Here is a 26,442-nt window from a genome sequence, read left to right on the forward strand (position 1 = left end):
GAGAAGGCATGGTTGGATAGGAGGAAGGGGGTGCGACTTGCTCCACGTCTCCTCCTACCGCCAATAGAGAGGGTCTGGGGTTAGAGTTGGAGGACTGGAACGGGCCTGATCCAGGGCACAGAAGCACGAATTCAAGTTGGCAGGGTAGCCTTTTCCCTCCGCCTGTGATCCATGGGCTGGAGCGCAGCCGAGCTGGCTGGCTGGTGCAATCTCCCGCACGCCTTGCATTGATGCAAGAAAGGGTTGAAACAGTAAACCCGAGGGAGAGCAACGGCTTCCGGCTTCTGCTAGTGAATACGACCAATGGGGACGCGAGCCCCATTGAGAGGACCAATCAGAGCAGGACCTGCTACTGTGCAGGCCAATTGGGGCGCCGGCCAGGCACTGGAAGAAGACAGAGGGTAGGCACTGGTGACACATTCGCACAGCTCACGCGTTCGGTTCTTTCCAGCTGACTCGCCGCCTGCGCCGCAGCAGCATGGACACTCCACGGCAGGTGGTCAATTTCGGGCCCGGGCCCGCCAAGCTGCCGCGCTCGGTAAGTCCCAGCGACCACGCGCCGAAAGTGCAGTCCCAGCGTGAACGCGCGCGCAAGTGGCTGTGCATCTCTGCTCGGGAAGCTGAGCATACTGCGCGAGTAGCCGTGCATCCCCGCTCTGGGTGCTGGGATCCCCATTCCTGCTCCTAGTCCCCCGATCGTCCTCCGCCAGCGTGCACCCAGTTCAGGATCTCTCGCATGGGTGCTTCTGGAGAAAGGCAGTTGGGAGAGGAAGCTCAGAAAGCATGCCTGTGCAGCTGCTCTCTGGAGCGTAGCTGGCAGTCGCTGTAGCACACCTGGAGACTCCTGCAGACTACTTTCTCAGGCTCCGGCGTGGGCGCCACGGAAAAGAGAAAAGAAAGCCCCTCATTCTGCGTTGACCTCGCTAGTGCGGCAAGCCAGTATTGAGTGGGTGCATGAATGGACACTGAATGAATGGCGAACGGGGGTCGCGTTAACTGGAAGGGATTGCAAACTGGAGGGCTACACATGCCCCGCCGCCCCATTCCCCTCACTCCCGCCCCGTAAACAGTGTTTGGTTAGCCAGCACTTGGGAACATTGCTTTTCAGAAATGTAGAGTAAATTTGAAAGTCTTCCAGTCCCTCGTCCTCTCCCAGACCCTACCCTTCCCTAAACCCCTTTTCTCAGCTCTGTTTTGCGCGTATGTTTTTTGTTTTGTTTTGTTTTTAAATCGGCTTGTCCCCCACAGGCATAAGAGCATTTATACTCTGGTAGTCTTTGAGCTGCTAGCCTAGTTCCCTTCACTTTGTTCTGGAGCCAAAAGAATGATTGAAACCTACTCCTTCCCCCCCACCTCCCGGGCCACAACCAGACCTTTCTAGTGCAAGTGGCACTCTTTCCGTGCCTTCCCAACCCCCAGCCAGGTTCCAGGGCCTTGGCTCACCCAGCCCCAACCCGTCGCAGCTGTGAAGAAGGCAAAGCCTCTGATGTGCCTTGAATACTTCGACAAACTGCCGCAGCTGCTGTTAGATTTTTATTTTTCTAACCAAGATGATTCTGATAATATGTTGTAGCAACATGAGGCACCGCCAGGCACTTTACAATTATCTTTTGTTGAACAGTGTAGAAATCTCCCTGGGACAGAGACGCCTCTGTATTGTAAATACAGAGAACCTTACAATTTTAGAAGGGAAAGGACATTTCACTTTTTTAGGGATAGCGCTCACAGTAGCTGAGAGAATAAGACATTTTCCCCCCTCTGCTTTTGCAGTCCGTTTTAGGTGAGATTCTCTGCTAGAGCTGTGGAAATGTTTCCTGTACTCTCTTCACCGTTTTCCCCTCTTCTTTTGGGTTCAGATTGTTGTTCCCTGTATACTTTGTTATGCATTTGACATAATGACAGTTGTCATCAGTAATACAGTTATTTGTTTATCATTTATTTTCTGGGGAGGATTTTTGCCCTCAATGTGCCCTGTAACCTGGGGAACAGATGTTGCTTTGCGCGTAACTTGATTTAATTGAAGTAAAACAACTAGAGAAGCTTCTCAAACTTTGGCTGTAAACACAGTGGAAAATAGATATATTTTACAAAATGACCAAGTACATGCATGTAATTATAACTAAAACAAAACCTTATGAAATAACCTAATTAACTATGACATACACAATTTGTATTCTAGTCTGCTCTAGTCTGTTCAGTTTCACTTAAAAAATTCTTTGTGACCCACAAAAGCCTTCTGCAGTTTGAAAAAAAGAAATTCCACTGGATTATGAGGGCTGTGCCTTATGGGTGGTAGTCTTAAAACTCTTTGTAATGGTTTTGGGTATAAGCTTAGAGATGTCTTCAGAGAATACTATCTATAAGAGAAATACAGTCTTAAACAGAAGTTCAAAGATGAGTCTATCGCAGATGGGTGTTTCTTTTTACTGAAGGTAAGGATTCACTCAGGTTTATTTGATCAACCAGTGCTAATAAGCATCCAACAGTTTGCAAAACAATGACAAATTCTTGAACCCCCTTTTCAATGGGACCTTTTTTGTCTAATCTTTATTCTTCAAATGTTGTTTCTTCATATAAGACGTAATCCACTTGTGTTGGTTTTGTGATGCCTTCCTTAGACTGTATCTTTTAGGAAACCATCTTGGATGGCTGGATTCTTCTACAGAGATCTTTCCTCGCCTATTCTGTGCACATGTTTTTTAGCTTTTCTTCCTCTCTTTTTACTTTGTGGCATTCTCATATACACAGAAGTAGAGTTGAATAATATAAAACCATCCATTGGCCGTCTCTGGGATTTAACAACTGTGGATGTTTTTCCATCTTGTTTCAACAACTCCCCTTCCCCTGCCACACGTGCGCGCGCAGGCACACACACACCATCTTTCTCCTCTCCTTCCCCAGGATTATGTTAAAGCCAATGCAGGTATCAGTCATTTCACTCATAAACACATCAGCTTGCATCTCCAATGAGGGCTTGCTATCCTTAGCATTTTACTTGCCTTTGGGAAACAAAAACAATGGATCTCCTCCCTACCTCGGAGAGATTTAGGAGAGATTTAACTGTGGCCCTCACACTCCTCCCCTCTCCCTTTCCTGGCACTGGAATTAGCCCTGAACTGGATCCTGCTTTCTCTTTTGCCCCTGTGAGGTAGAACAGGGATATGGGACTGCAGTGATCCTACAAGGCAGGCCAAGGGGCTGGCCAGTGCGTATAGCTAAGTCACCATCTGGAACCTCAGCTGAGATTTCTCCTGGGCAAATTAGAGACAAGAACATCACCCTCATGGCTCAGGTGTGGAGACCAAAGATCAGTACATCAGTCACTCCTGCAGGAGTCCTGATTCACAGCGGGTGCTTCCCAATTCATGCCCACCCCACCCAGCCCAGTCCAGCACGGACACCAAAAGTATGGATAATCAAGTTACCTGTTTAATTTGGGGCCAAGCTGATTTTTCTGTTGTTGTTTCCTGAACTCAGAACTATATGCATTTTGTACTTTTGCTTTAAGACAGTGGCACATGAGATTGTGGAGGGGACATATTCTAGTTTTTCACAATGGTTTTATCTTGACATTTAAAGAGTTGCCATTAGAAAAATTGTATACTTGCTCATTTTCTTTTAAATTCAAGTTATTTTAAAAAAATATCTAAGTTAATTCATGCCTTTGGAAAAACTGTCCTAGCATCAATTATGTATGGTAATTTCACACTCAACTTTTGTGAAAATTGCATCTTCTGGGCAGTCTGGGAGGAAGGGGATTGGCTGTGGGAGGGGACAGAAGCTTCCAGATCTCACAGGTTCTATGGGTAGGCCCCTACCCTTGCCCTTCCACATCCCCAGGTTTGTGTGTCCAGAAGGAGAGCTATGCACAGAATACTCAAATCACCTATTTTCTTTTATTTTTTTCTAGGTATTGTTAGAGATACAAAAAGAATTATTAGACTACAAAAGCATTGGGATTAGTGTTCTTGGTAAGATTTACTTTTGGATTCTGTGAATGTCCAGGTTTCAAAGGGAACTAATTTAAACGCATTAAACCTGTAATTTCTACAGGGTCTTTCTATAGGCCTTTCTAGATGTATTTTTAAATTTTAATAATTTTAGTTGCACATTTATGGAAGCAATTTTGCAGTCAACATAAACATAAATGTTAGTGAAATTTAATGCATCTCAGCATTTCCTAATTGGTTTTGCTATTTATAGGATCTGAGATCAGAAAGTTGTTATTATAGCCCTGGCCAGGTAACCCAGTTGGTTGGAGCATTGTCCCACAGACCAAAAAGTTTACAAGTTCAATCCCCGGTCAGGACACATACCTACATAGTGGTTTTGATCCCTGGTCCAGGTGCATATGTGCAGGAACCGACTGATAATTCCTCTCTCATATCAATGTTTCTCTCTCTCCCTCCCTCTCTCCCTTCCTCTCTCTCTAAAATCAATAAACATATCCTCAGGTGAGGATTAAAAATAAGTTCTTACTATACATTTGCATATCAGTATCCCAAACATTTATAATATTGCCTCATATCCACTTAGTTTTTACTACACTTAAAAATGAACTGATTAAAAATTTAGAAGTACACAAGCTTTTATGTAGATTTTTTTCAGTTAATAATTTCATGAAGTTTCTCTCCTTTATATGATTGAGGAAGAGGACCTTTGAGTTCTAAAATTATTTTCTTTTATTTAATTTTTCTTTCTTTTTCTGTTTTGTAGTTCCAAAGGCTGCATAGAATTAAGAGACCACAGGGTTAACTGTATGCTCATTGCTATAAAATATTGTTCCTGTGGGTTTGGGACATGTACTTAGGTGTCTATGAGGTGAGAGCATAGTGTAGACTTTTGTCCTGCTGTCCCAAAGGACAAACATTGCATATATGTTCATTTTTAAGAGAAAGAAGGTGAGAAATCACAGAGATTGAAACTGCTACTAAAAAAAGTCATTCTGCTGTGATATCCGAGGTCTGTCCAGAGGTATCCAGCCATGTGATATGAAAATATAAAGGTATTTACTGAAGAAGATACAAGATACAAGAAAGATTGTACATAGGACAATGACACCTCAGTCTCCTTCAAAGTAGGCACCATGGGACCTCACACCGTTCTCCCAGCGTCTCTTCCACTGTTCAACACACTGTGCAAAATCCTTTGTTGGAATCGCTGTCAGGTGCCCCGTCATATTTTTCTGAATCTCATTAATGGTCTGAAATTTCTTCCCTTTCATAGGAGATTTTAGTTTTGGGAAAAGCCTGAAGTCACAGGGCACCAAATCTGGGCTGTAGGGGGGCTGAGTCATCTGGATGATTTGATGTATATCCAAAAATCTCTGCATGAGACATGATGCATGAGTGGGGACATTATCATGATGAAGCTGCCAAACACCAGTTGCCCATAGCTGTGGCTGTATTCGTCGGATGGCATCTCTCAGCTGATGAAGAACATTGAGGTAGTGCTCCTTATTTATTGTTTGGCCTGGAGGGGCGTACTCACGATGGACAACACCTTCCCAATGAAGAAACACAATTAACATTGACTTGATCTTGCCGCGCCTTCTTCAGGCATGGAGAACCAGGTACATTCCATTGGGATGTCTGGGCCTTCGTTTCCAGATGATAGCCATGGACCCATGATTCACCTCTGGTTATGAACTTCTTGAGGAAATCCGGTTCATTGGTAGGGGTTTAAATCAAGTTCTTAGCAACTACAGCACAATGTTACTTCTGCTCTGGTAGCAAAAGCCGTGGAACAGATTTTGTCGACACATTTCATGCCAAGACCCTGGATCAAAATCTCAGACACAGTAGTTTTTGAAATCCCCAGATCACCTTCTAGTTCTCGCACTGTTGGTTGCTGATCTTTGTTGTTTGCAGCTCATATACATTCAACATTCTTAGGTGTTCTGCTTGTTGTAGGCCTTCCAGAACGTGGATCACTTTCAATAGATTCTCGACCATCTTTGAAGCACTTGTGCCACAGTTTCATTTGTGCTGCACTCATTACATCATCCCTGAAAGCCTTCTGAATCATTCAAAAATTTTCCATGGAGGAATGTTCAAACTTAATGCAAAATTTAATGCAGATTTGTTGCTTTACCCGCTAAATCATTTTGAATGTGATGGCCACACAGTATACATGTCACCCAATGGTGTCTACTGCCCCCACTGACTAGTACAGTGAAGTCGTCATTGTTTAGGTGTACACATTCCAGTCTACTGTCCTTGGCTGCCAGGTTACATCAATGTTGCGCAAACCATTCTCATTATATTAATAATGGCTGGACTTTTTCTGGACAGACCTCGGAAGGCTAAAATGCTTGCAATTTGAAAATCAGTTTGGATTTTCCCCTAAATGAAGTGAGACTTGGCCTACAATTTGAATGCAAAATAACTGAAATTGCTACTTATTCTTTTACTAGCAAATTTTATTATTCTTTCTGAAGTTACTTGTGTTTATTTGATTTTGAACTGGTACTTATTTTGTTGTTTATCTTACCTTCCACAGAAATGAGCCACAGGTCATCAGATTTTGCTAAGATTCTTAACAACACAGAGAATCTTGTGCGGGAACTGCTGTAAGTTTATAATTTTAAAGATCAAACTGCATTACTTTTGCTTATTAATATGTATACTTGGGTGTCACATTATTTTCTATACTCTGCTGTTTAGAATATTCTACAAGTAAAAATAGTCTTATTAAGTTCTCTCAAATTCACTAAATTAGTACATAGTGCTTTTTACTTGTTACCATCCTCCATTTGTGTGTTTTTATTTTATGTAGTATTTCCAAAGATTTGAAATCATTATATCTAGGAAAGATTTTTCAGCAGCTTAGAAGTTCAACTAGCCTAAAAGGGATTTAAGTGACAACGAAATGATCATCTTTGTCAGCATTATTAACTACAATGTTGTTTACTGGTTCTGGAAGTGTGGGCCTCATACAACCTGTCAGAATTACCTGGTTGAGGGGAAGTATTAAAAATTCAAATGCTGAGCCCTACCCAGACCTGCTGTTAGAACCTCTATAGTAACTTCATTTTTAATAGGCTCTTTGGGTTATTTTAAGTTTTGAACTCCAGGAGCTGCTGCTCCAACAGTATAGTTATCTGTACTGCTTTTCTTATCCAGAGGAAACCTTATTCTTAAATACATTGCTATTTAAAGGAGAGGTTTTATAATATCAATATATTCACATAAATGAATATAGTAACCTTGGGAACACACACTTTTTTTCTCTGCTCACAAAATTAGTGCACTTTCAAGATAGAAAGTTTAGAAAAAACAAGCTCACAAATTAAACTGGAATTATCTATAAGCCCACCAGCCAGGGGTAATCATTGTTAACATTTTTGGGTTCATCCTTGCATTATTTCATTAATGGAATTGGAATTGTACTGTTTCATTACTTTCCTTATAAACTGCCTTGATAAATACTTCAGATGGGGGTGGGGCATGGTGCCATTTTTGTGAGGAGCAGCAGGAACCCATTGCTATGTGAGTGTTCACAACTGGTGATCATCTGCTTGGCCTCAAATGCCAGGCCTTCCTGTGGGGTCACATGTCACATTCACAGAACAGTCTTCTCCACAGAGGGAGTACTTGGAACCTTGGCCCTGTGTGACATTTGACCCACATGGCTGTGAGCCTCTTCAGACTGGACTCCCAGTTCAATTTATAGACCCATCCCCTTGTCTCCTAACCAAGTTCCTGCCTTGTACCCCTGTAACCTAGGCCTCTGTCTAGTGTCCTTCCATCCAATTCTTGGCCTTGTTAACTGCCCTGCATCTGAATAACATAATCCTGGAACCTTGCCTTGGGCTGCCAGTGCTCCGGCTGCTGAAAACCATGGGCAGAGCCTTCTAAGGCCTACCTGCATGCTTTGCTATTCTACTGAGCACGCATATAGGCAGGCACGGCTCAGAACTGGCTATTTGCACACCACCTATTTCCCAAGACCCTCTCACACTGCCCTGCCCTTTGGTACTTATGCCTTGGCTGGGCTCCGTCAACTGCCTTCTGTCTGCCTGTTCCTAAGCTCCGACCTTGCTCAAGGGCTCGGGTCCAGAGTCCACTGCCTAGTCCTTCTGGAGCTGGCCTTATCATACCACCCGTTGTCACCAAACTGTCATGTTTATTTTCCATACTGGAGTCAAAAATGTCACTCTTAATCTCCATGTGTATTGGGTGCCTAATTATGTGATTAGATCTGAAGCATGAGCAAAGGTCCTTCTCCACTTGTTCTATAGCATGGACCAGCAAACACATAAATACTTTTAGCGCTTTTGGTTGCAAGGGACAGAGAAGCCCAACTTCTGGCCTAACCAAAGAAAGGAATGCATTGACTGTCTCGCACTCACCCATGCCCTTCCCTCCTCTCCTTTCCTCAGGTGCATTCTCTTTGCTTTCTTTGTCCTAAGCTCCACAGACCCCCTTTTTGCCTCTATAACTTGTTTCCTGAGCCCATGCAGCCCATCTGCATCACTCTTTCTATATCTGTGACTTTCTAAATACACTTTTGTTTGTATCTGGAAAAAAAGTGGAATGTATTACCTTGCATGATGGAAAAGTCCAACTTAGGAGCTCAGATGATGTCAGGAAGGTCTTTTTTCCATCTCCTGGCCCTGCTTTTTTATGTGGTAGTTTTATCAGATGGCCACCATTGACCATCTACAAGTTAATTATTTCCCTCAATAGAAACAGCTTTTCTTTACCAGAAGTTTGATCAACAGTTTCAGAACCAAACCCCATTGGCCAACTTGGGTCACGTGCTCATCCCCCAGAGTTGGGGATGGTCACCCTTGAACTGTATGGACTGAAAATGGCAGTGGGATGATAACCTAAAGGAGCAGCAGGGTGTTACTAGCTTCTGTCCACAAACAGTAACCATAGGTTTCCACCCCAGGGCCAATAAATAGTTGTCCAAGAAGTGAATAGATAAATGACTAGATTAGAGAAGGCAAAGTGGTAGTAGTAATCTCCCATATTTCTTGTGGTATATCTATCCAAGGTAAAGTGCTCATAGGGAATCACTCATGCTCTATCTTGGACCCTGTGAGTCTGTAGTTACTATCTCCTGTGCTTCTGCCCAGAGCTGTTCCAGACAACTACAAGGTGATTTTTGTGCAAGGAGGTGGGTCTGGCCAGTTCAGTGCTGTCCCCTTAAACCTGATTGGACTGAAAGCAGGAAGGTGTGCTGACTATGTGGTGACAGGAGCTTGGTCAGCTAAAGCTGCAGAAGAGGCCAAGAAGTTTGGGACTGTGAATATCGTCCACCCTAAACTTGGGAGTTATACAAGTAAGTGCTGGGAGCTGAGGTGGACGGTGTAATGTTGATTGTCATGTGGTCCCTTGTCAGATGTCCAGTTACTCCTGTTTTATTTTTTGTTCCTTCTCGTCAGTAGTTAGTTCGATACCATTTAGATTGGATGGCTGTACTAGTTAAGACTCCTAAGTGGCTGCTGCAGAAAGTGCATTCATAAACTCTCTTAGCTGAAAAGCCTAGGGTCTGGTTTGGGTTTAGGTATGGTTTGAACAAGGGCCCCAACACTAATTCCAGGTCCTGGTATCTCTCACTGTCTTCTGTGGTGGCTCCACAGTCAGGAAAGCTGCCCCCTCAGTTTTAGAAGGTGGTTGCAGCCTCTTTTGACCTTAAATTCTCCCAACTTCCAGTACCTGTGCTCGAGCATTCCAGTAACAGTCTCATGTGTCATGTGTCCCATTCCACATCGGTCATGTGATGGCGCCTGAGTCATATTCTACCTTTGCAGCTTCATGTGGAATTGATTCCACTGGAACCACAAGAGGAAAATATTGGAGCATCAGGAGACATAGGTTGACAAGAAAAGAACCCCAAAACTCACCCCGCCATGTCTGAAGACTTAATAGTCAGCAGGATGAGATTGGTCATCCTTTTAGGATGGAGCAATGACTATAAATGCAAGATGGATAGGGTGCTTTTACTCATGAGTGCTTTGGAATCAGTCTTTCACTGCTAGGCGGGGGGTGTTATTCCTGGTTTACTCCATCTACATAAGGAAAGAAGGGAGTCAAAGTGCAGTATCTTCAACTGTCTTCTGTGATAGAAATTCCAGACCCAGGCACCTGGACGCTTAACCCCGAGGCCTCCTATGTGTATTACTGCGCCAATGAGACCGTGCACGGCGTGGAGTTTCACTTTATCCCCGACGTCAAGGGAGCAGTGCTGGTTTGTGACATGTCCTCAAACTTCCTATCCAAGCCAGTGGACGTTTCCAAGGTAGAGTGTAAAAGAGGGAACTCCAGTGTGCTGGTTTCTATAAGAACATTATAACACATGGTTGATCGGTCATGAATAAACTCATGCTCTCAAGCATGATAGACTGCTGTATAGTTTATCATACCAAAGAAAGTTATTCAAAGTTATATAGAAGATATGTACAGAATTTCATTTCAATACATTATGTATAAAGTATATTGAAGTTTATTTAGATTGTTTCATTTTCATAGTCAATTACAAAAAAATAGCCAGTGATATGGAGTAGCTTTTGTATAAAATTTTCGGTCAACATTAATCTCCAGTATACTAGAACAAAGAAAGGCTGGGGCACCTTGGGCCACCAGAGGCCCCGAGGCCAGAGTCGCTCTCAGTGAGCAGGCCGGCAGTCACTTGTTTACTGCGGATTGTCAGATGTCTGAGTGTGGGTGTTCTCAGCCCTGTGCATTTTAAGCGCATTCACTTTGTTTTTTTTTATTTTTTTATTTTGGTTTTTCAATTACAGTTGTCCCCTTTTCCCCAATTTCTCTCCCCCACCCAACCCACCCCCTCTCCCGCAATCATATCCCTCCTCATTGTCCATGTCCATGAGTCTTTTATGCAGGTTCTTTGACTAAACCCTTCTCTTACTTATCCCACTTCTCTCCCTCTCCCCTCCCCACTATTGACTGCTATTCTGCTCTTTGTTCTATTTAGTTCCTTTGTTTGTGTTGTTCTTTAGTTTCCTGTATTAGGTGATATCATATGGTATTTTGCTTTCTTTGCCTGGCTTATTTCACTAAGCGTAATTCTCTCTAGTTCCATCCATGTTGTTGCAAATGGCAGGAGTTCCTTCTTTCTTTCGCATTCACTTTGTTTTACAGTCGCTACTGCCGTACGTCTTCAGAGTTTTGATTTTCCCAAACTGAAACTCAGCACCTGTTAAACACTCTCTAGACCTTCCTTCTCCAGCCCCTAGTGACCACCATTTGTACTTTTTGTCTCTATGAATAGGACCACTCTAGTTACCTCAAATAAGTGGAGTTATACAGTATTTGTCCTTTTGTGTCTGGCTTATTTCATTCAGTGGAATGCCCTTGAGTTTCATCCATGTGCTAGCATGTGTCAGAACTTGATTCCTTTTTACGGCTGCATAAATATTCCATTGGGTGTATATTTTGGTTATGGCCTGGTATGTATCATTAGTCACCAAGCACTGTCAATTCTAAACACTATTAAATACAGATTCCCCTCCTGCTGGGCCAGGCTGTCCCCTCTTCCCACTTGGGACACCACCTGATTTTTCTTAGGTTCTCATGGGGAGACATGAGAGGGTTCTATATCTTACATGACAAAATTTCCTGGAGTACCTTTAAAGATCTGTTTTCTAAAGTTTCTTCTCTCTCAGGCAGCTTTTCTCATTATTTATCAGCATTTTTCTGATTGTCCCTTTATACAAATACAAGCAGATTAGAAATTCTGGTTTCTTTGGTTATCATGGACATTTTAGCCTCCTTATTTTAAAGGCTAACTTGGGTGTTGATGGAAGGTATGCTGGGTGGATATAAATATATATAAGGTCTTTACAGCGATAGACTTGGGGTAGTGCCTTACTGGGGGAAGGACCAGGCAGACCCTAATCTGCAGGCTCTGAATTCACGAGTGTCTCAGATGGAGATTCCTTTAGAGAAGAGAATATACCCTGAATAGGAATAGAACAGTCACTTGATCATAAAAATCATGCTTTAGGAAGAGGTTAGGAAGTTTAAATACACTTAAGAAAACTGACCAAGTATGCCTATCATGGCATGTTTTTCTTGTTTTCAGTTTGGGGTGATTTTTGCTGGTGCGCAGAAGAACGTTGGCTCTGCCGGGGTCACGGTGGTGATCATCCGTGATGACCTGCTGGGCTTCGCCCTCAGAGAGTGCCCCTCGGTCCTGGAGTACAAAGTGCAGGCTGGAAACAATTCCTTGTACAACACACCTCCCTGCTTCAGGTAACTCCGGTGTGCTGCTCATGGATCGATTGAGGGGGGCTCTCTTTTCCATCAAAGCAGAGGTGACTAAAGTAGAGTGTAGTTCCATGAACTGGTGACCTAACAGCCTAGATACTCTATTATAAGCATCTCTGTCTGGCTCATGTGTCCCTCATGACCCTCTGCACACTGTTTGATCAGTCTTTTTTCTACTCCTTTTGCGGGGGGAGGGGGTTGTTTCTGTTTGATTTTGCTAGCCTTGGTGGTTCACCATTAACCCCAACACTCTGTAGGGGAAGTGCTGTGGCTGCACCTCAAACAATCAGTGTACATTGGGAGAAGGACTTTCAAATGCTGGGCCTCCCCTGCTTTTTGTTTTTCTTTCCCTGCTGGGCCTGTGCGAAGGTTGCTCCATGCTGCTTGGCAGCAAAGATACTCTCTTGGGACAAATACATTCTTGGTTTTCTTCCCAGTCTGCAGGGGTCCTGTTAGCTGCATTTTAGGCCTCTCAGGCTTGCCCATGATCTTTTAACTCCTAAATTCAGGTGGTTTTGGAAAACCTTTGTGACACCTGAAATTTAATTATTGCCTGAGAGATCTTACTACTAACTAGCTGTGTAACCTTGGGCAAGTCACTTAACCTATCTGTGCAGCAGGTCCCTTCTGAAGTAGTAATAGTACCCTCCTCATTGGGTTGCTGTGAGGATTAAATGAGTGTGTGTGTGTTTAGATAGATAGATAGATAGATAGATAGATAGATAGATAGATAGATAGATAGATAGACATAGATATATTTTAATGCACTTAGTGAGTGCCTGGCATCTGGTGTTTTATAGGCATTAGCTGTATTGTTGTTTCCACTGTTGTGAGTTCCCAGAGCCTTAGAAGGGGAGGGAAGATCCAGAATTGATGGGTTAATGTTTCCAGGGCAACTATGACGTAAAATAGTAATACATTATGTGTATGACTCTTTAATCTCCCAAGCAACTTAGGAGGCAGGTACTCTTATTATTATTCTCATTTTGCAAGTGAAGAAGCCGAGGCCATACTTGTAGGAAGTGGCATGGAGCTGGGGTTTGAGCCCAGGCAGCCTGTCTCCAAAGCCCAGGCATATATGTACACCCTGAACCTTAGTGCTCTTTGGAAGCAAAATCATCAGCTTGTGATTGAAGGATATCATCTTAGGAGGGCAGGTGGCTGCTGGAGTTCAGCTCTTGTCATTGCCCCAATTTGTCTGTGATAAGTGGAAGCTCATTTTGTGTCCCCTAGCTGTCCTCAGGGAAGAGGGTATTCTGATGTGAGGTCTCCTGGTTGCCTGCAAGCCCCACTTGGCTTCACCTGGGTTGTTTCTAAGATATCTGTGAGGGATGGGGCGGTGGGGGGGCGGTTGCTGAATCTATTGCCTACCTCTGGGGTTCTAGGCAGTGGAAACACAGTGCTCACTGGCCAGCCTGGAAGCAAGAACTGGGCATGCTGTGTGCTGAAGGCACTCCTGGGGACCGTCAAGGGCAGGGCTCCAGGAGAAGAGGCTTAGGTGCCAGGTTGCACAGTGGCAGGAGGTGGCTCTTACCTGTTAGGAGGTGGGGCCAGGGCTGGCTTTCAATCAGGTGAGTCTTTCAGGAGCCACCTCAGGCTTTGGGAAGGTAGAAGGAGACAGGGAGAGCCCCTCCCCTGGAATGTAGCCTGGAGGCAGGTGAGTTCTGATTAGAGCGCAGCCTGGAGGAGCAAGGGGAGCTGCCTCTCGTCTGGCACCTTCTCCAGGAGTTACCATGAAACACATTTTTAAAAATGCAATGAATAAATTAATATGCTGCTTGTTAATAGGGGGGAAATCAGTGGGAACAACGAGAAAGTAGGCCAGTCTGTCTAATGGGAGATGAGCGTGTCTGGAGTCTACCTGGAGACACAGAGAAAGTCCTAGAACAGGGACTTTTCTGGGTCCTTCTTCAGCCATGGCCCCAGGCCTTGACCAGTTGGGCAGCTGCTCACCTAGAGGTGGATGGGGAGGACAGAAAGGCAAAGGGAAGGAACTGCCTCCCCAGAACCTTCCTGACAGAGCAGAGTAGCGGTAATTGGCCATCCCGGGGAGAATAGTTAATATTTGATTAGATCATGTCAATGTAGAAGATGTAAGAGACTGGGTTAAATGTATTCTGCCGGAAGACAATTCCTAAAAGTTGCTTTGCTTTCTTTCACCCTCAAAGAAGAGAAAGAGAACAAAGTAAAAGCCTGTATAACTGAGCAATGACCCTGAATTTCTAACTTGAACAATGTAGGTTCATTTGCAGTGCTTGAACATTCAGTGTTAGGAATTTGTGGCTCATCCCATGAAAACAGAGTCCGTACACAGAGACATGAAGATCTGTGCAAAACACCCTCCCCAGTCCTTGAATGCCAGCTGATAAGGCACTCAGAACATTCCAGAACTTTCTTTCACATAGAAGTCCTTGAAAAAGTCTGAGTTTGAAAAGAAGACATTTTTTTTTCTTTTAAAATCAGAGCCAAATCACCACAGGTGCTGGGAGGTTTGTTTGATTGTGCCGGATAATTGGCCTGTAGATACTTGCCTGAGCCCTGCACATTGGGTTGGAATGAAGGACACTTGGTCCTTCTGTTTAACCCTTTAGCAAGTAGGACACCTACCTTAAGCCCAGTTAGTGGGTAAGCAAAAAGGTGCCTACATTTTTTTCTAACCCTGTAACAGTTTTTACTTACTATGACTAACTGAACTCATAAGTATACATTCATTTTAGTTGTAATATAGAGTAACTAATATGGAACAAACTAACTGCACTAACTCAGGCCACCTTTCATATCAGAATGGGCTTAACCTTGTCCACCATCAACTGAAGAAGCTCATCTGCAGAGTTAGAATCTTTACAACAGCAGGAAGAGTTTTCTGGTGACTTTGGTATGTGTCTCTAAGCCCAGGTGCACAGAGAGTAGTTTGTATTGCTTTTAAAAATTTATACAAGTAACGCCTGTTACTGAAGCAGAGGTTTCTGAAGTGATCACAGCCCGCTGGGGTCACCATAGATAACATCTTCATTTGTATCCTGACAGACCTTAACTGGACAAGTGCACATATACTAAGCCTTGTATTTAATTGTAAGAACAGAAGTTTCTCATACACACTCTTCTGTGAATGCCTTTATTTCCACCCAACAAAGTATGAACGTTGCCATATCTGCTCAAATGCCTGCCTTTTTTTCCCCCTTTGAATTGCTATATGGTATTCCATAGAGCAGATGTTCTGTGATTTATGTAGCCATTTAACAGGCAGGCTTAGATGGTAAACCCATGCTCTGAGTTTGCAGGTGGCATTTTGGATATGAAAGTATAAATCGGTTAGAAGTGTTGCACTGATAGCGGGGAGAATTGAGACCAAGTTGCAAAGCTGTGAAAGCATTTTAGGGCCCTGTATTTTGAAGATTTTGGATCGTATGGGATAGAGGCATGAGTTAGTAATGAACTGGAAGCTACGGCAGAGTCATAGGTGCCAGACATCCTTCCATTCCAGGGATGTCTTCTGGTCTCTAGGACAGCCCACTGCCTGTTGGTGAGGCTTCAGACACCTAGGCGAAGGGCACTGTGTCCAGACAACGTGTAAATGGGTGGGCTTTCTGCTCACTGCCTGCTCAGATTGCATTAAGATTAGGCAGAGAGCAAGGACAGCGAGTCTGAGCGTGACAAACTCCGAGAAGGTAGTGTGCTGGTGGTGAGGCCTGGCTGGGACTGGGGACCTGGTCCCGGCCTTGCCACAGCTTTGGGTGCGATTATTGAAAGAAGAGCTTGGGGACCCTGGGATTACAGAGCTGCAGGTAAAAGCGAAGTGTGGCCTCTGCAAAGTCCTGTTGTTGGAGAATGGGCATGAGGGTGGCTTTGCTTGGATCTTGTGGCAGGGTGTGTTTCTGTGGTTGGTGGGCAGAGAGCAGTTTGGAGGGATTCTGGACTGTCTTACAGAACAGAGGGGTTGGCAGGCAGCATCATGTCTGGAACACACTCATGTCCACACACGCACACGTGTGCTGTGATGCCCCTGTAGCAGCTGCGCTTGACGACTGTATCTGTGATGCTTGGTGCCAACCTGGCTGCCCCACTAGAAGGTGAGGTAGTAACTCAGGGTCCCAGAGAACCTGGGGACAGTGAGGCCTTTGATACTAGTGAAAAGAGCTTGGGCATTGGAGTCAGGCTACCGTTGGAATCCTGGCTTAATCATCCCTTGCTAGGTGACTTTAGCCAAGTTAAGCTCTGAGCCTCCGTTTCCTTATCTGTAAGATAGGAAACTGGTAGCTCGGACCTCAGGTTTATTGTGTTCAATAAAAGGCAGAACAACCATAAGATGCCTGATCTGAAGTAGACCTCAGCAATACTCATTGTCCTCTCTTATTTCTCCTTCCTCTCTGATTTTTCTCAGGCTTTATCCAGAGAGCCATAGCTGAGGCTGTATTTACTCAGGGTCTGTTTTCTGCTCTGCCCTCCCTTCCCTTTCTGCCACTGGGTGCTGTTTCTCATTCCTCCCAGGGCTGTCTGGAGAGTTAGGGTGGGGACGCTGTGGGTGCTGGCCACTCTCTGCTCATGGCCTGCTGTGCAGCCCGGTGTTTGTTCCTGCTGCTTTCTGGGGGTATAAAAACCTGGGTGTTCCATCCCCAGGATAAGACAGTGCATGAGCTTCCCTGAGACAAGCCTCTGGCTATTAGAGAGTTTTGAAGAGAGGGGCTTTCAGAAGATCACTGGGGAAACCACCCGGTGCTCTTCAACATCATGTGTTTTTCACCCAATTTTGACCAATTAATAGTAAAGATACTACTACCTCTTGCGTGGTACACCTGCCACGTGCCAGGCCCTGCACCCAGCACTTCACCCAGCCCATCTTCTGCAGTCCCCACAAGAGCCCTGAGGTCTCACAGGTGACAGAAAATTGAAGTATTTGGTTTCAAGCTCCATGAAGGACCGAGGCTCACTGCGTCCTCCTGGAACCAAGGATACAAATCCCATCCTGTCTGCTATTTCTGATCTTGCTTCTCTCTGCTGGAATGTTGGCTTCCTATTTTCTGATGAGCATCTTTCTAATGTTCCCTGAGCTCTTAACCTCATATCTCACAGTTTCACCAACACATGTCTGCCTCTTTCTCCTCCCAATTCAGAAAATCTCAGGGAAGGCTCTGATTGGTCCAGTAGGTCCCCTGCCCAACTGTGGGACCAGTGAGGCAAGGGACTCTGCTAGATTGGCCTGTCGGGTAGGAAGGTGGAGTTGGGAAGAGCAGGGCAGTTAAAATGCCACATGTCCACCAGAAGTTGGTGGGTCTCCCTGGTTCCAGATGGGAGAGCTGAGGCTTGGGTTCCCGAGGTGACTGATTCTGGGTAATCTGTTAGTAATTGGCTGGGACTAGAATCCAGGACTGTGACTCTTGAGTCCATGCTCTGAGCACTGTGCCACACTGCCTCCTGTCAGGTGGAGGACCCTGTGTCAGCTCTGGGGTGGAACAGCTGAATGCCGTTTGCACATAGAAATATAAAACAAACGAGCGAATGGTAAAAGCTCTACTGGGAAATATAGGCAGAGGACTCTGGGAGTTCCAGAAGTGAAGGATCAACGAGTGGGATGGGGCCAGGGGTCTGAGGACGCTTGTGGTGGGGACAAAATGTCAGTAGGTGGAGGTAGGGAAGTGTGTCCTGAGTGTTGTGAAGTTTCCGTGAGTGCTTGGGCTAGACAGGTTGGGACTGATTTGACATCCAGGGAGGAGTCTAAACCTCTTCTGAATGGCTTTCTGGGGCCTAGAATTGGGTTGTCCTTGTCCTTGGTCTACATACGGCCCCTTTCATCTTGTCTGTGTCCAATGACATTTTAACAGTTTGCCTGAATGTCTTTCCACTTTTGCAAGTCTGAACTAAATGGATTTTTTGTTTTAATCTTATTTAATCTTATTTCAGCATCTATGTCGTGGGCTTGGTCCTGGAGTGGATTAAGAACAATGGTGGTGCAGCCGCCATGGAAAAGCTTAGCTCCATCAAATCTCAAATGATTTATGACATCATTGATAATTCGCAAGGATTCTATGTGTAAGTCAACAGATTTTATTTAACCTTTTGCCTCTTAGGAATTTTAAAATGTGTATGCACCGGGGACTTTTGGCATATGGATGCATTCACCTTTCTCTGGGATATTGCCGTGCTGGTGAGCTGGGTGTTTTTATGTCCCTACGCTAGGAATCCCAGGCTCTGTGAACTGTCTCCCAGTGGGGGTGACATTTTTTACACTAAAGACATCATCCTGGGCGAGTCTCATTTCACCCCCAGGGTGATCCCCTTTTCCCACTGCCTGCTTCCTCTGCATGCCCCCCAGGGGAGAAAACACATACTTACTGGAAGCTCTCAACTTACCTAGGATTTCACAGCCAAGGGCTAAATAATGAGGCTGGAGCTGGACCTGGAAGCTACTGCCTTGGCTGAAAGTGAAGGAAGGGCTTTTGGATGAGCTTGAGCCTTGGATGAGAGTATAATTAGGCAGAGAAGATGGCAGAAGTAATGCTAGAAATTTTTAGGAGGGCAAGAAATGTCCCCACAAAGACATCAAGGGAAGAAAGGACAGTGTGTTTGGGGACCAAAGACTGGGCTGCCTGGAGGGATGGTTTGCACTGGGATTGGAAAGAAAGTCTGTGGGAGGTCTGAGGACATGTTTAATCTGTTTGTTCATTTATTCATTCATTCATCCATCCATTGCTACCTGTCTATCCATTCCTTCATCCATCTGTCCACCCATGTACCCACCCATCTACTTACCCTCTATCTGTCCATCCTCTTGAGCACTGACTCTGCGCTAGCCTTGTTCGAGGCCTCGGGGATGCATAGAAGAATAAGTCACCTTTCCTGACTCCCAAACAGTGTGTGGAACCCAAATGTGATAAAAGCACTTGCTGGCTATTGTGGAGGGGAAACCAATTTTTGTATTAGCTTTTGGCTCCATATATTTCTCAGGATATATAAGCACAGAATGGGAGGTGATACCTCTGGAAAACAGCTAGGGAATTAGACACACACACGTGTAGAAGGAACACTGGGCATCCCCTGGATTCTTTTTTCCAATGTCCTTTAACTCCAAGCACCCAACCTGGGCATTTCCCAAAAGGCCGCCTGCCAAAGCCAATGTGCCAGGCGGGTCCTCTTGTGCGGAATCTGATCACCTTCCCATTCAAAATGTCTCATTCACTTATAAACAGCCTTGACCCAGAATTTGCATCCTTTTCAGAATAAACCTCTTTCTGGGAACGTCTATCTACCCTCTGGGCCACCTGCCCAGAAAATGTCATCCCGGCTCATGACATTCCCGTGGGACCCGGTTACCCAAGCCAAGAGCAGGCTTTCTCTCTGCCTTTCCTTAGTGTCTGCAGCAGGGTGCTCATGAGTTGTCCCTGCACTCACTTGAGTTTTCAGGAAATTCTTCACTTTTCTTTTGAACTTTGGAAACAAGGCCCCAAAGGGGAGGTGGACCACTTTTAATAGGAATGCCAAGTATAACCTAGTATTAGAATTTGCCATTTACCACCACCTTTGCTTCTCATTTTTGTCCCCTATTCTGTGCCCCTTGACTGGTAAGGCAGCCCCTTTACTGAGCACAGTTCTGGGTAGTTCCTGGGGGTCGCACCAGCTCTGCCAGTGACCTTGGCAGGGAACTCAGAGACTAGTTAAGGCAACCTGTGTTCATTTGTAGGTAACCACCCACATGGTGCTGGCTGATCCCGAGTAGCCCATGTGAGCAGTATAGCATCTTGAGCTTAGAAACCTCATATTGCCACTGCTAACTATAGATAGCACATGAACGTGGGCCAATGACCTTGCTGCTTTAAACTCATCAGTATAATGGATGTAATAATGGTACATACCTCTTATGAGGATTAAGTGAAGATGCATGTGAATAAAGAGTATATAACATAGGGGTTAAGTGCATGGGCTCTTGCACTGGTTAATTGTATAAAGCACTAAAATGGTGTTTGGCACATAGGGAGTATTTCTTAAGAGTTAGTTCTTAATATTATTATTTGTGGTTATTATGGAAAGTACTTAGAATATTACTGATATGGTGCTTATGTTAGATATTAATTTTAATATTATAAAGATGTCTAGACCTGGCTGAGTGGCTCAGTTGGTTAGAGTGTTGTCCCATACACCAAAAGGTTGCAGGTTTGATCCCCAGTCAGCGCACATACTTAGGTTTGCGGGTTCAATCCTGGTTGGGGTGCATAAGGGAGGCAACCAGTCAATGTTTCTCTCTCACATTGATGGCTCTCCCCCCAACCCCCTGCCTTTCTCTCTCTCTCAAAAAAAAAAAATCAATAAAAATATCTTTGCGTGAAGATTAAAAAAAAAAAAAAGATGTCCAAGTGACAGGATTCATATTCATATCTGAGGTCACCTTTCTTACCACCATCATGTGCAGACCAGGCCTAAGGAGGAAAGAGGGGGAAGGAAAAAAAATGCAGGTTTCCATGTTCTCTTATCCCAGGACTCTGACTGCTTCTCTCTGCTCAAGGATCCCGTCCAGTTCCCACCAGAGTGTACCTTCGGGGCCTTCCTGCCTCAGTCAGGAACCCCACACTCCAGACCCGGCAGAGAACCTGCTGAGGCTCCACTCGCCTTTGCAAGTTCTCTGCGAGAACGCCTGTCCTTCTTTCCTCCTGTCCTAACTACTACCATGCCCCCTCCTCTGAAACTTCCTGCGTTCTCCAGGGCTGCATTCCTTGCTTGGCTCTGCATCCACAGCTCTTTGCTGCTATAGCACCTCTCACACACAGAATTTTAATTCCCTACACAGCCATCTCAGTAGATGGGGAGCAGTTAGTCCCCTGAATCTTTTTTCCCCTCTCCTCAGCCTTATATCAGAGAGCACTGTGTAAGTATTTGTTATGTGCCACTTTCATCTTTAATTTCTGGCTCTTATGGCATCATTGCTGTCATGATATCAGCTATTTTCATAATCGGGTGGTTAAATGGGGTTGGGGGGGCAAGCTCTAAATACAGATTCTTCCTTCTTCCCCCTTTTAGTGCTCACCCCCCTCTAAATTAGCTCTGCTTTTTGCTGCTTCACCTTTATAATTGGGCTCTCCTGCTGGTAGCCTGAGGCAGTAAAATATCAAAAGAGAGTATCCACTGAATTTTTAATTTAAATGCCAACCATGACATCTACCACTTTGTGAGAACGGGGGACCGGGAATTCAGGCTCAAAGCCTAGTATCAGACATTTGGTTTCCCTCCTTGCGTTTCTCCTGCGTGGTGTGCACTTGACACCTATTAACTTGAACGGGAATTATGGATGTGCCCTTGGGGGAGAGCATAACTTTTAATGGGGGCTCCCTCACGCTGCTTTTATTTGCTGTTTAATTTTAATGAATTCCACTCTGGAGAAATGAAAGATTAAAACAATTAAGATTAAGGATGTGCTTGCGAAAGGGAGAAAGAGGGTCGTTACATATTTTACTTTTCTTTTATTCAAGAGGAGCATGTCAGTTCCTCTTTCATTTGTGTCTTTGGGTTGTTGATGGAAAATAACTTTGGCTGCCTATTTTCCAAATCAGAAACTGAAGTCAAATCCTAGATAAAAAATTCCCTGGTCACTTTTGAGAGTCTGTATAAGTGCAAGGTGCTGGGAATGAAAAGATAAATTGATTGAATTTAACAGATGTTTATATCACATTTACTCTGTTCCAGACAGTGCTCTCAATTGTGTCAGTTATCTATTTTTGCATCACAAACACCCCAAGACTGACTTAACACAACAGCCCATTTCTCTGCTGGTGATTCCTTGGTTCAGCAGGTGGGGCTGGGCCCAGCTGGGCAGTTCGGCTGCTGCTCTCACCTGGAGTCATTTACTCCGCGGAAGTCATCAGGTGATTCACCTGGTTAAAAATGGCCTCAGTCACATGCCTGGGAGTTGGTTCTGCCTGTTGCGGGTGCCTTCTTTCTAGGAGGCTAGCTTGGGCTTACTGACGTGGAAGCAACGTTTTAAGAGGGCAGGTGTAGAAGCTGCATTCCCCTTGAGGCCTAGACTTAGAAATTGCATAGCATCACATCTGTTGCAGTCTCTTAGTCAAAGCAAATCACAAGGCCAGCCCAGGTTTTAAAGGTGTGGAGAACTAGACCCCACCTCTTGCTGGGAGGGCTGTAGAGAATGTGTGACCACTTAAAAATATGCCACAAAAATTTTTCTAAAAATATACTTAACCCTCACCTCAGCTTTGTGAGGTAGGTTTCATTATCCTTTCCACTATTCAGTAGATGAGGCAAGTGAGGCACAACAGAGAGGTTTAGTTACTTGCTTAAGGTCACACAGCTTGGGACAATGAAGCATCACAAGTGCTTTGAAAACTGCTCAATATTTTAAAGCCTTTTCAACCACTATGAGGATCAACATTTTTTTCTCTGCAACCTTGTAGAGAAAGTGTTACATTGCTGTGTGCCTACCATGTGTGGGAAGCTTTATACATGTTGTACCACTGACCTGTCACAACTAGTCTGAAATGGAGCTATTATTCCCAATATTCAGATGAGGAAATGGAGGCTCATGGAAATTAGGTATAAGTCATACAAGAGAATGCTGTCTCATTGTTCTGTATGCAAGAGGAGTCTCCTAAGTAGATTATAAATGTGCTGGGTCACATCTTTTTCTTTAACTCTCCTGTTTACATCTAGAAAATGCTTAAACTTTTTTGTTGTTGTTTATTTGTTAATGCAAGTTTGCACATTTCAGAGGAGTTGCTGTAATAATAAACATGTTTTTCAGCTGTCCAGTGGAGCCCCAGAATAGAAGCAAGATGAATATTCCATTCCGTATTGGCAACGTCAAAGGGGATGATGCTTTAGAAAAAAGATTTCTCGATAAAGCCCTTGAGCTCAATATGATCTCCTTGAAAGGGCATAGGTGAGTACACATCCCGACCAGAAGCTCATCAGAGAATGGGTTTAGTTTTTCAAATGCATAATGAGATGGATCTCAGAGCCTGCCCTGCTCAGAGTAGCAGTTATTGTAACTTGTTGGGAAAACCAGTTGTCACAAGGATAATCCTTCCTCTTGTTGTTTATGGGGCCCTTAGCATGACTCCCTTGTTGAGAGCGTGGTAGACCATGTATTCCAGCGACTTTGGTTAAAATTTTCCTTGAAAATCTTTTAAATTGATCTTACGGCACAGGGGTTGCTGTCCCACATCCAGTGAGGCAGGTACAAGCCTGTTCGTTGTAAGAACAGATACTGGTGCTCCAGCTGAACATCAGGTAGAGTAGTTACTTCTGCTTGCTCTGTGAAAAATACATGTCCTCGCCTCACAAGAGATGAGACGCCTACCCTGCAGTGATTGCCAGCTCCCTGCTTCCTGTTGACTTCATCTAGGTTATGTGGGAGCTTGATGGACCTTCATTGCATTAAGAAGTCTTTTCTAATGGTTAGATTTCTGAAGCTCCCGGCCACCGTGGGGGTGACTGGAAAGAGGGTTTGCCTTGATGCTGATTAGGTGCTTCTGTTAATGGCAGCCTCTTTGGTTGTTCTAGGTCTGTGGGAGGCATCCGGGCCTCTCTGTATAATGCTGTCACAATTGAGGATGTGCAGGAGCTGGCAGCCTTCATGAAGAAATTTTTGGAGATGCATCAGCTGTGAATATATCTTATCCAATATATACTCTACCCCTGAACAATGTCCAAAATTTAAAGTAACCTAACGGCTTCAAAAACTTAACCATGGTATTTTTCTCAAAGGAATATGCTTATTATAGATTTTTCTTTTGTTTTTCAAAGAACAGCAAGATATTCATAGCTCTGCAAAGCTGGTGGAACAGACACCTTAATTTTGACTTGAACTGGAAGCAGTTAAAAAATCTTCCCTTACCTTTTCTAATGATTCCAGCTTATGTTGTCTTTGCTACTTTTTCTAGCTAGATCTCAGTGTTCAGACTTGCCTGTGGACTTACACAAAATATTAATGTTTTAAACTCGTAGCATTGAGGGTGGATTAGGTTCATTAGGTGCTGAATCCTGATCCTTTCCAGAATGACACCAGTGGGGGCTCCTGGGTTCCACAATTGTTCATTCAGGTCAACCTTGATCACGTGGTGAGTGTTTAGGAGTTCTAGGTCAATTGGAGATCTTTATACTGTTACTCTCATAAAGAGATAAAAATGACATACCATATTTTTATATAGCAAGGTCTGTTTTTAATACCAAATAGTTTATATCTCTATATACTTACATTTCTAATGATGCAGTTCTCAGTGATATATGTAGAGACTTTGGGAATTTGTTAGAATCCTAGACCTGTGCATTTTAGCATTATATTTTCTATGGTTTTGTCTCTCCCCTTCCTTTCAAAAGATTTAGAAGCTCTCTGATTCACTTTTGTTTTCCTTCCAATAGGTGGAAGAGAAGGTTGATAGGTTGGTTGGTTCTTTATTTTTCAGTTATGCCATTAAACTGAAAAAGTCTTTTAAACTCTCTATCCTTTTGTTCACTTGACTATTCTCTTCGTAGTGTTTGACCACAGTGTCACAGTGATACTGTGAGTTCTGGAAGATCCTTGCTGAAGAGTCTTTTCCCCTATTGTTCATCCATTGTCAGTATTTTATGTTGAATTCGTGAAGGACATTAAAGTTCTAAAACACCTAAACCTTTTTCTTTGAATTTCTTTACCTGCTTTTTAGACAGATTGTTCTTCTTTAAACTTTTTTTTTCTGTTTTAAACCTTATGATGGGAAAACTTGAGTTTAAAAGTAGCATCTGATAAGGGTATTTAATTTAGTTCAACCAAAGGTGTAAGACCTGAGTTCAGTACATGTGTTTAAAAAAAAAAAAAAAAAAGATTCAGCACACTGTGCCAGCTTTCTATTGACTTTTGGAATGGACATTATCAACAACAACACCTTCCAAAAGAGTTGATGCTGTAAAGTTTCATGAATTCTGTTCTCCTTGGGTCAGAAACATGCCAATGGGATAGTTTTGAGCTATCATTCCTTCGTTGGATTGTGTAATGAGGAGTGTACTAATCTCTCATCTTAGGTTATTTGCATTCCCCTAGTGAGGGCTAAACTCCCCAGTCTTGATTTTCTCATCTATCAAAGGAGGATTGAAATAATTCCCCCACTTATCTCAGAGATGTTTAAGAATATACAAGGGCTCAATGTAGCATGTGAATAATAACCACAGTAAACGTTTAAACGACAAAAGCCATGGAATCCAACTAAGTGTTCACATATAATAGTCAATCTCTTCTTCCTCATACTTTTTTTTTTTAACCTCGTTCAAGGACATGCTTATTGATTTTAGAGAAGGGAAGGGAGGGAGAGAGAGAGGAAGAGAAACATTGATGGGAGAGAGAAACAGTAATCTTTTGCACATGCCTGACTAGGGACCAAACCCACAACCTAGGCAAATGTCCTGACTGGGAATTGAACCCACAACACTAGCCAGAGCTTCCCTCATTCTTTTCATATGATGGTTGCAAGACCCTGTGGTTTGTACCAGCCCCAAGTTTTTCAATATCCATTTATTTCCATTCCTATTGCCATGGCCAGTTCTGTTGTTGGCCCTCCCCAGAACATTTCAGCAGCTAGTTGGACTATTCCCCTCGTGCTCCTCCTTGATACAAATTCCAGGCTACTTAGCCCAGCAACTGCAGCTTTGTAGCATCATGGCCTCTTATATTTATGGTTCTTAGGACATGACATACCTTTGCCCATGCTATGACATGTTAGCCTGGAGGTCTTGCCCTCACTCATCAGGATCAACCTTCCTTCAAGACACCAGTCAACCTCCTGACCTTGTTTGCGTCTCCTCCCGCAGAACGATGCTCTTTTCCTGTTCTTACATGGGTGACCCATTTGTCCCATCACAGCACCTGCTTTCTGTTCTTTATTGCACTGGGTGTCTGCTTATCTGCCTTCTCCACTAGAGCGGCAAGGAAGGAGCAGCTTCTGTCTCCCGGCATCCCGCCTTGCCCTGACGTGATGCTCAACAATGCTCTGTTTAATGAATGTAAAGTCTTACATGGATCATGTTGGTTTTCCTGAGTTTTTGAAAACAGCCTGGAGTAAAAGGCAGTTATAATCTCATATATACATATTTTTAAATAATTTTCAAAAGCATAATATATAATTTAATTATCCACTAAAATGATCATCTGGCTGAATGAGTACATTTCAAATATTGGAGGGCTCTCAGACTCATCCTTATAAATCTGTGAAAGCTTTTGGAAAATGGTCAG

The 26,442-nt window shown here is 43.9% G+C and overlaps 1 protein-coding gene across 1 annotated transcript; it reads left to right on the plus strand.

The window, feature by feature from the left end:
• The first annotated feature begins 380 nt into the window (after nt 1-380).
• Nucleotides 381-24,549, plus strand: LOC150013212 (phosphoserine aminotransferase). The gene is made up of 9 exons (XM_090274195.1): nt 381-538; nt 3,911-3,971; nt 6,502-6,571; nt 9,086-9,291; nt 10,079-10,251; nt 12,055-12,224; nt 18,138-18,266; nt 22,981-23,118; nt 23,742-24,549. Exons 1-9 carry the CDS (start codon nt 479-481, stop codon nt 23,845-23,847), a joined length of 1,113 nt encoding a protein of 370 aa, XP_090130321.1. The 5' UTR covers nt 381-478; the 3' UTR covers nt 23,848-24,549.
• Nucleotides 24,550-26,442: the final 1,893 nt, after the last annotated feature.

Source organism: Furipterus horrens, unplaced genomic scaffold (assembly GCF_987537825.1).
Source record: "Furipterus horrens unplaced genomic scaffold, mFurHor1.1.pri manual_scaffold_4, whole genome shotgun sequence".
In the NCBI taxonomy this organism is placed as follows: Eukaryota; Metazoa; Chordata; class Mammalia; order Chiroptera; family Furipteridae; genus Furipterus; species Furipterus horrens.

Coding starts and splice junctions, on each gene's coding strand:
- LOC150013212 (XM_090274195.1), top strand. CDS start 479: ATGGACACTCCACGGCAGGTGGTCAATTTCGGGCCCGGGCCCGCCAAG. Junction 3,972..6,501: donor CATTGGGATTAGTGTTCTTG/GTAAGATTTACT, acceptor TACCTTCCACAG/AAATGAGCCACAGGTCATCA. Junction 12,225..18,137: donor AACACACCTCCCTGCTTCAG/GTAACTCCGGTG, acceptor ATCTTATTTCAG/CATCTATGTCGTGGGCTTGG.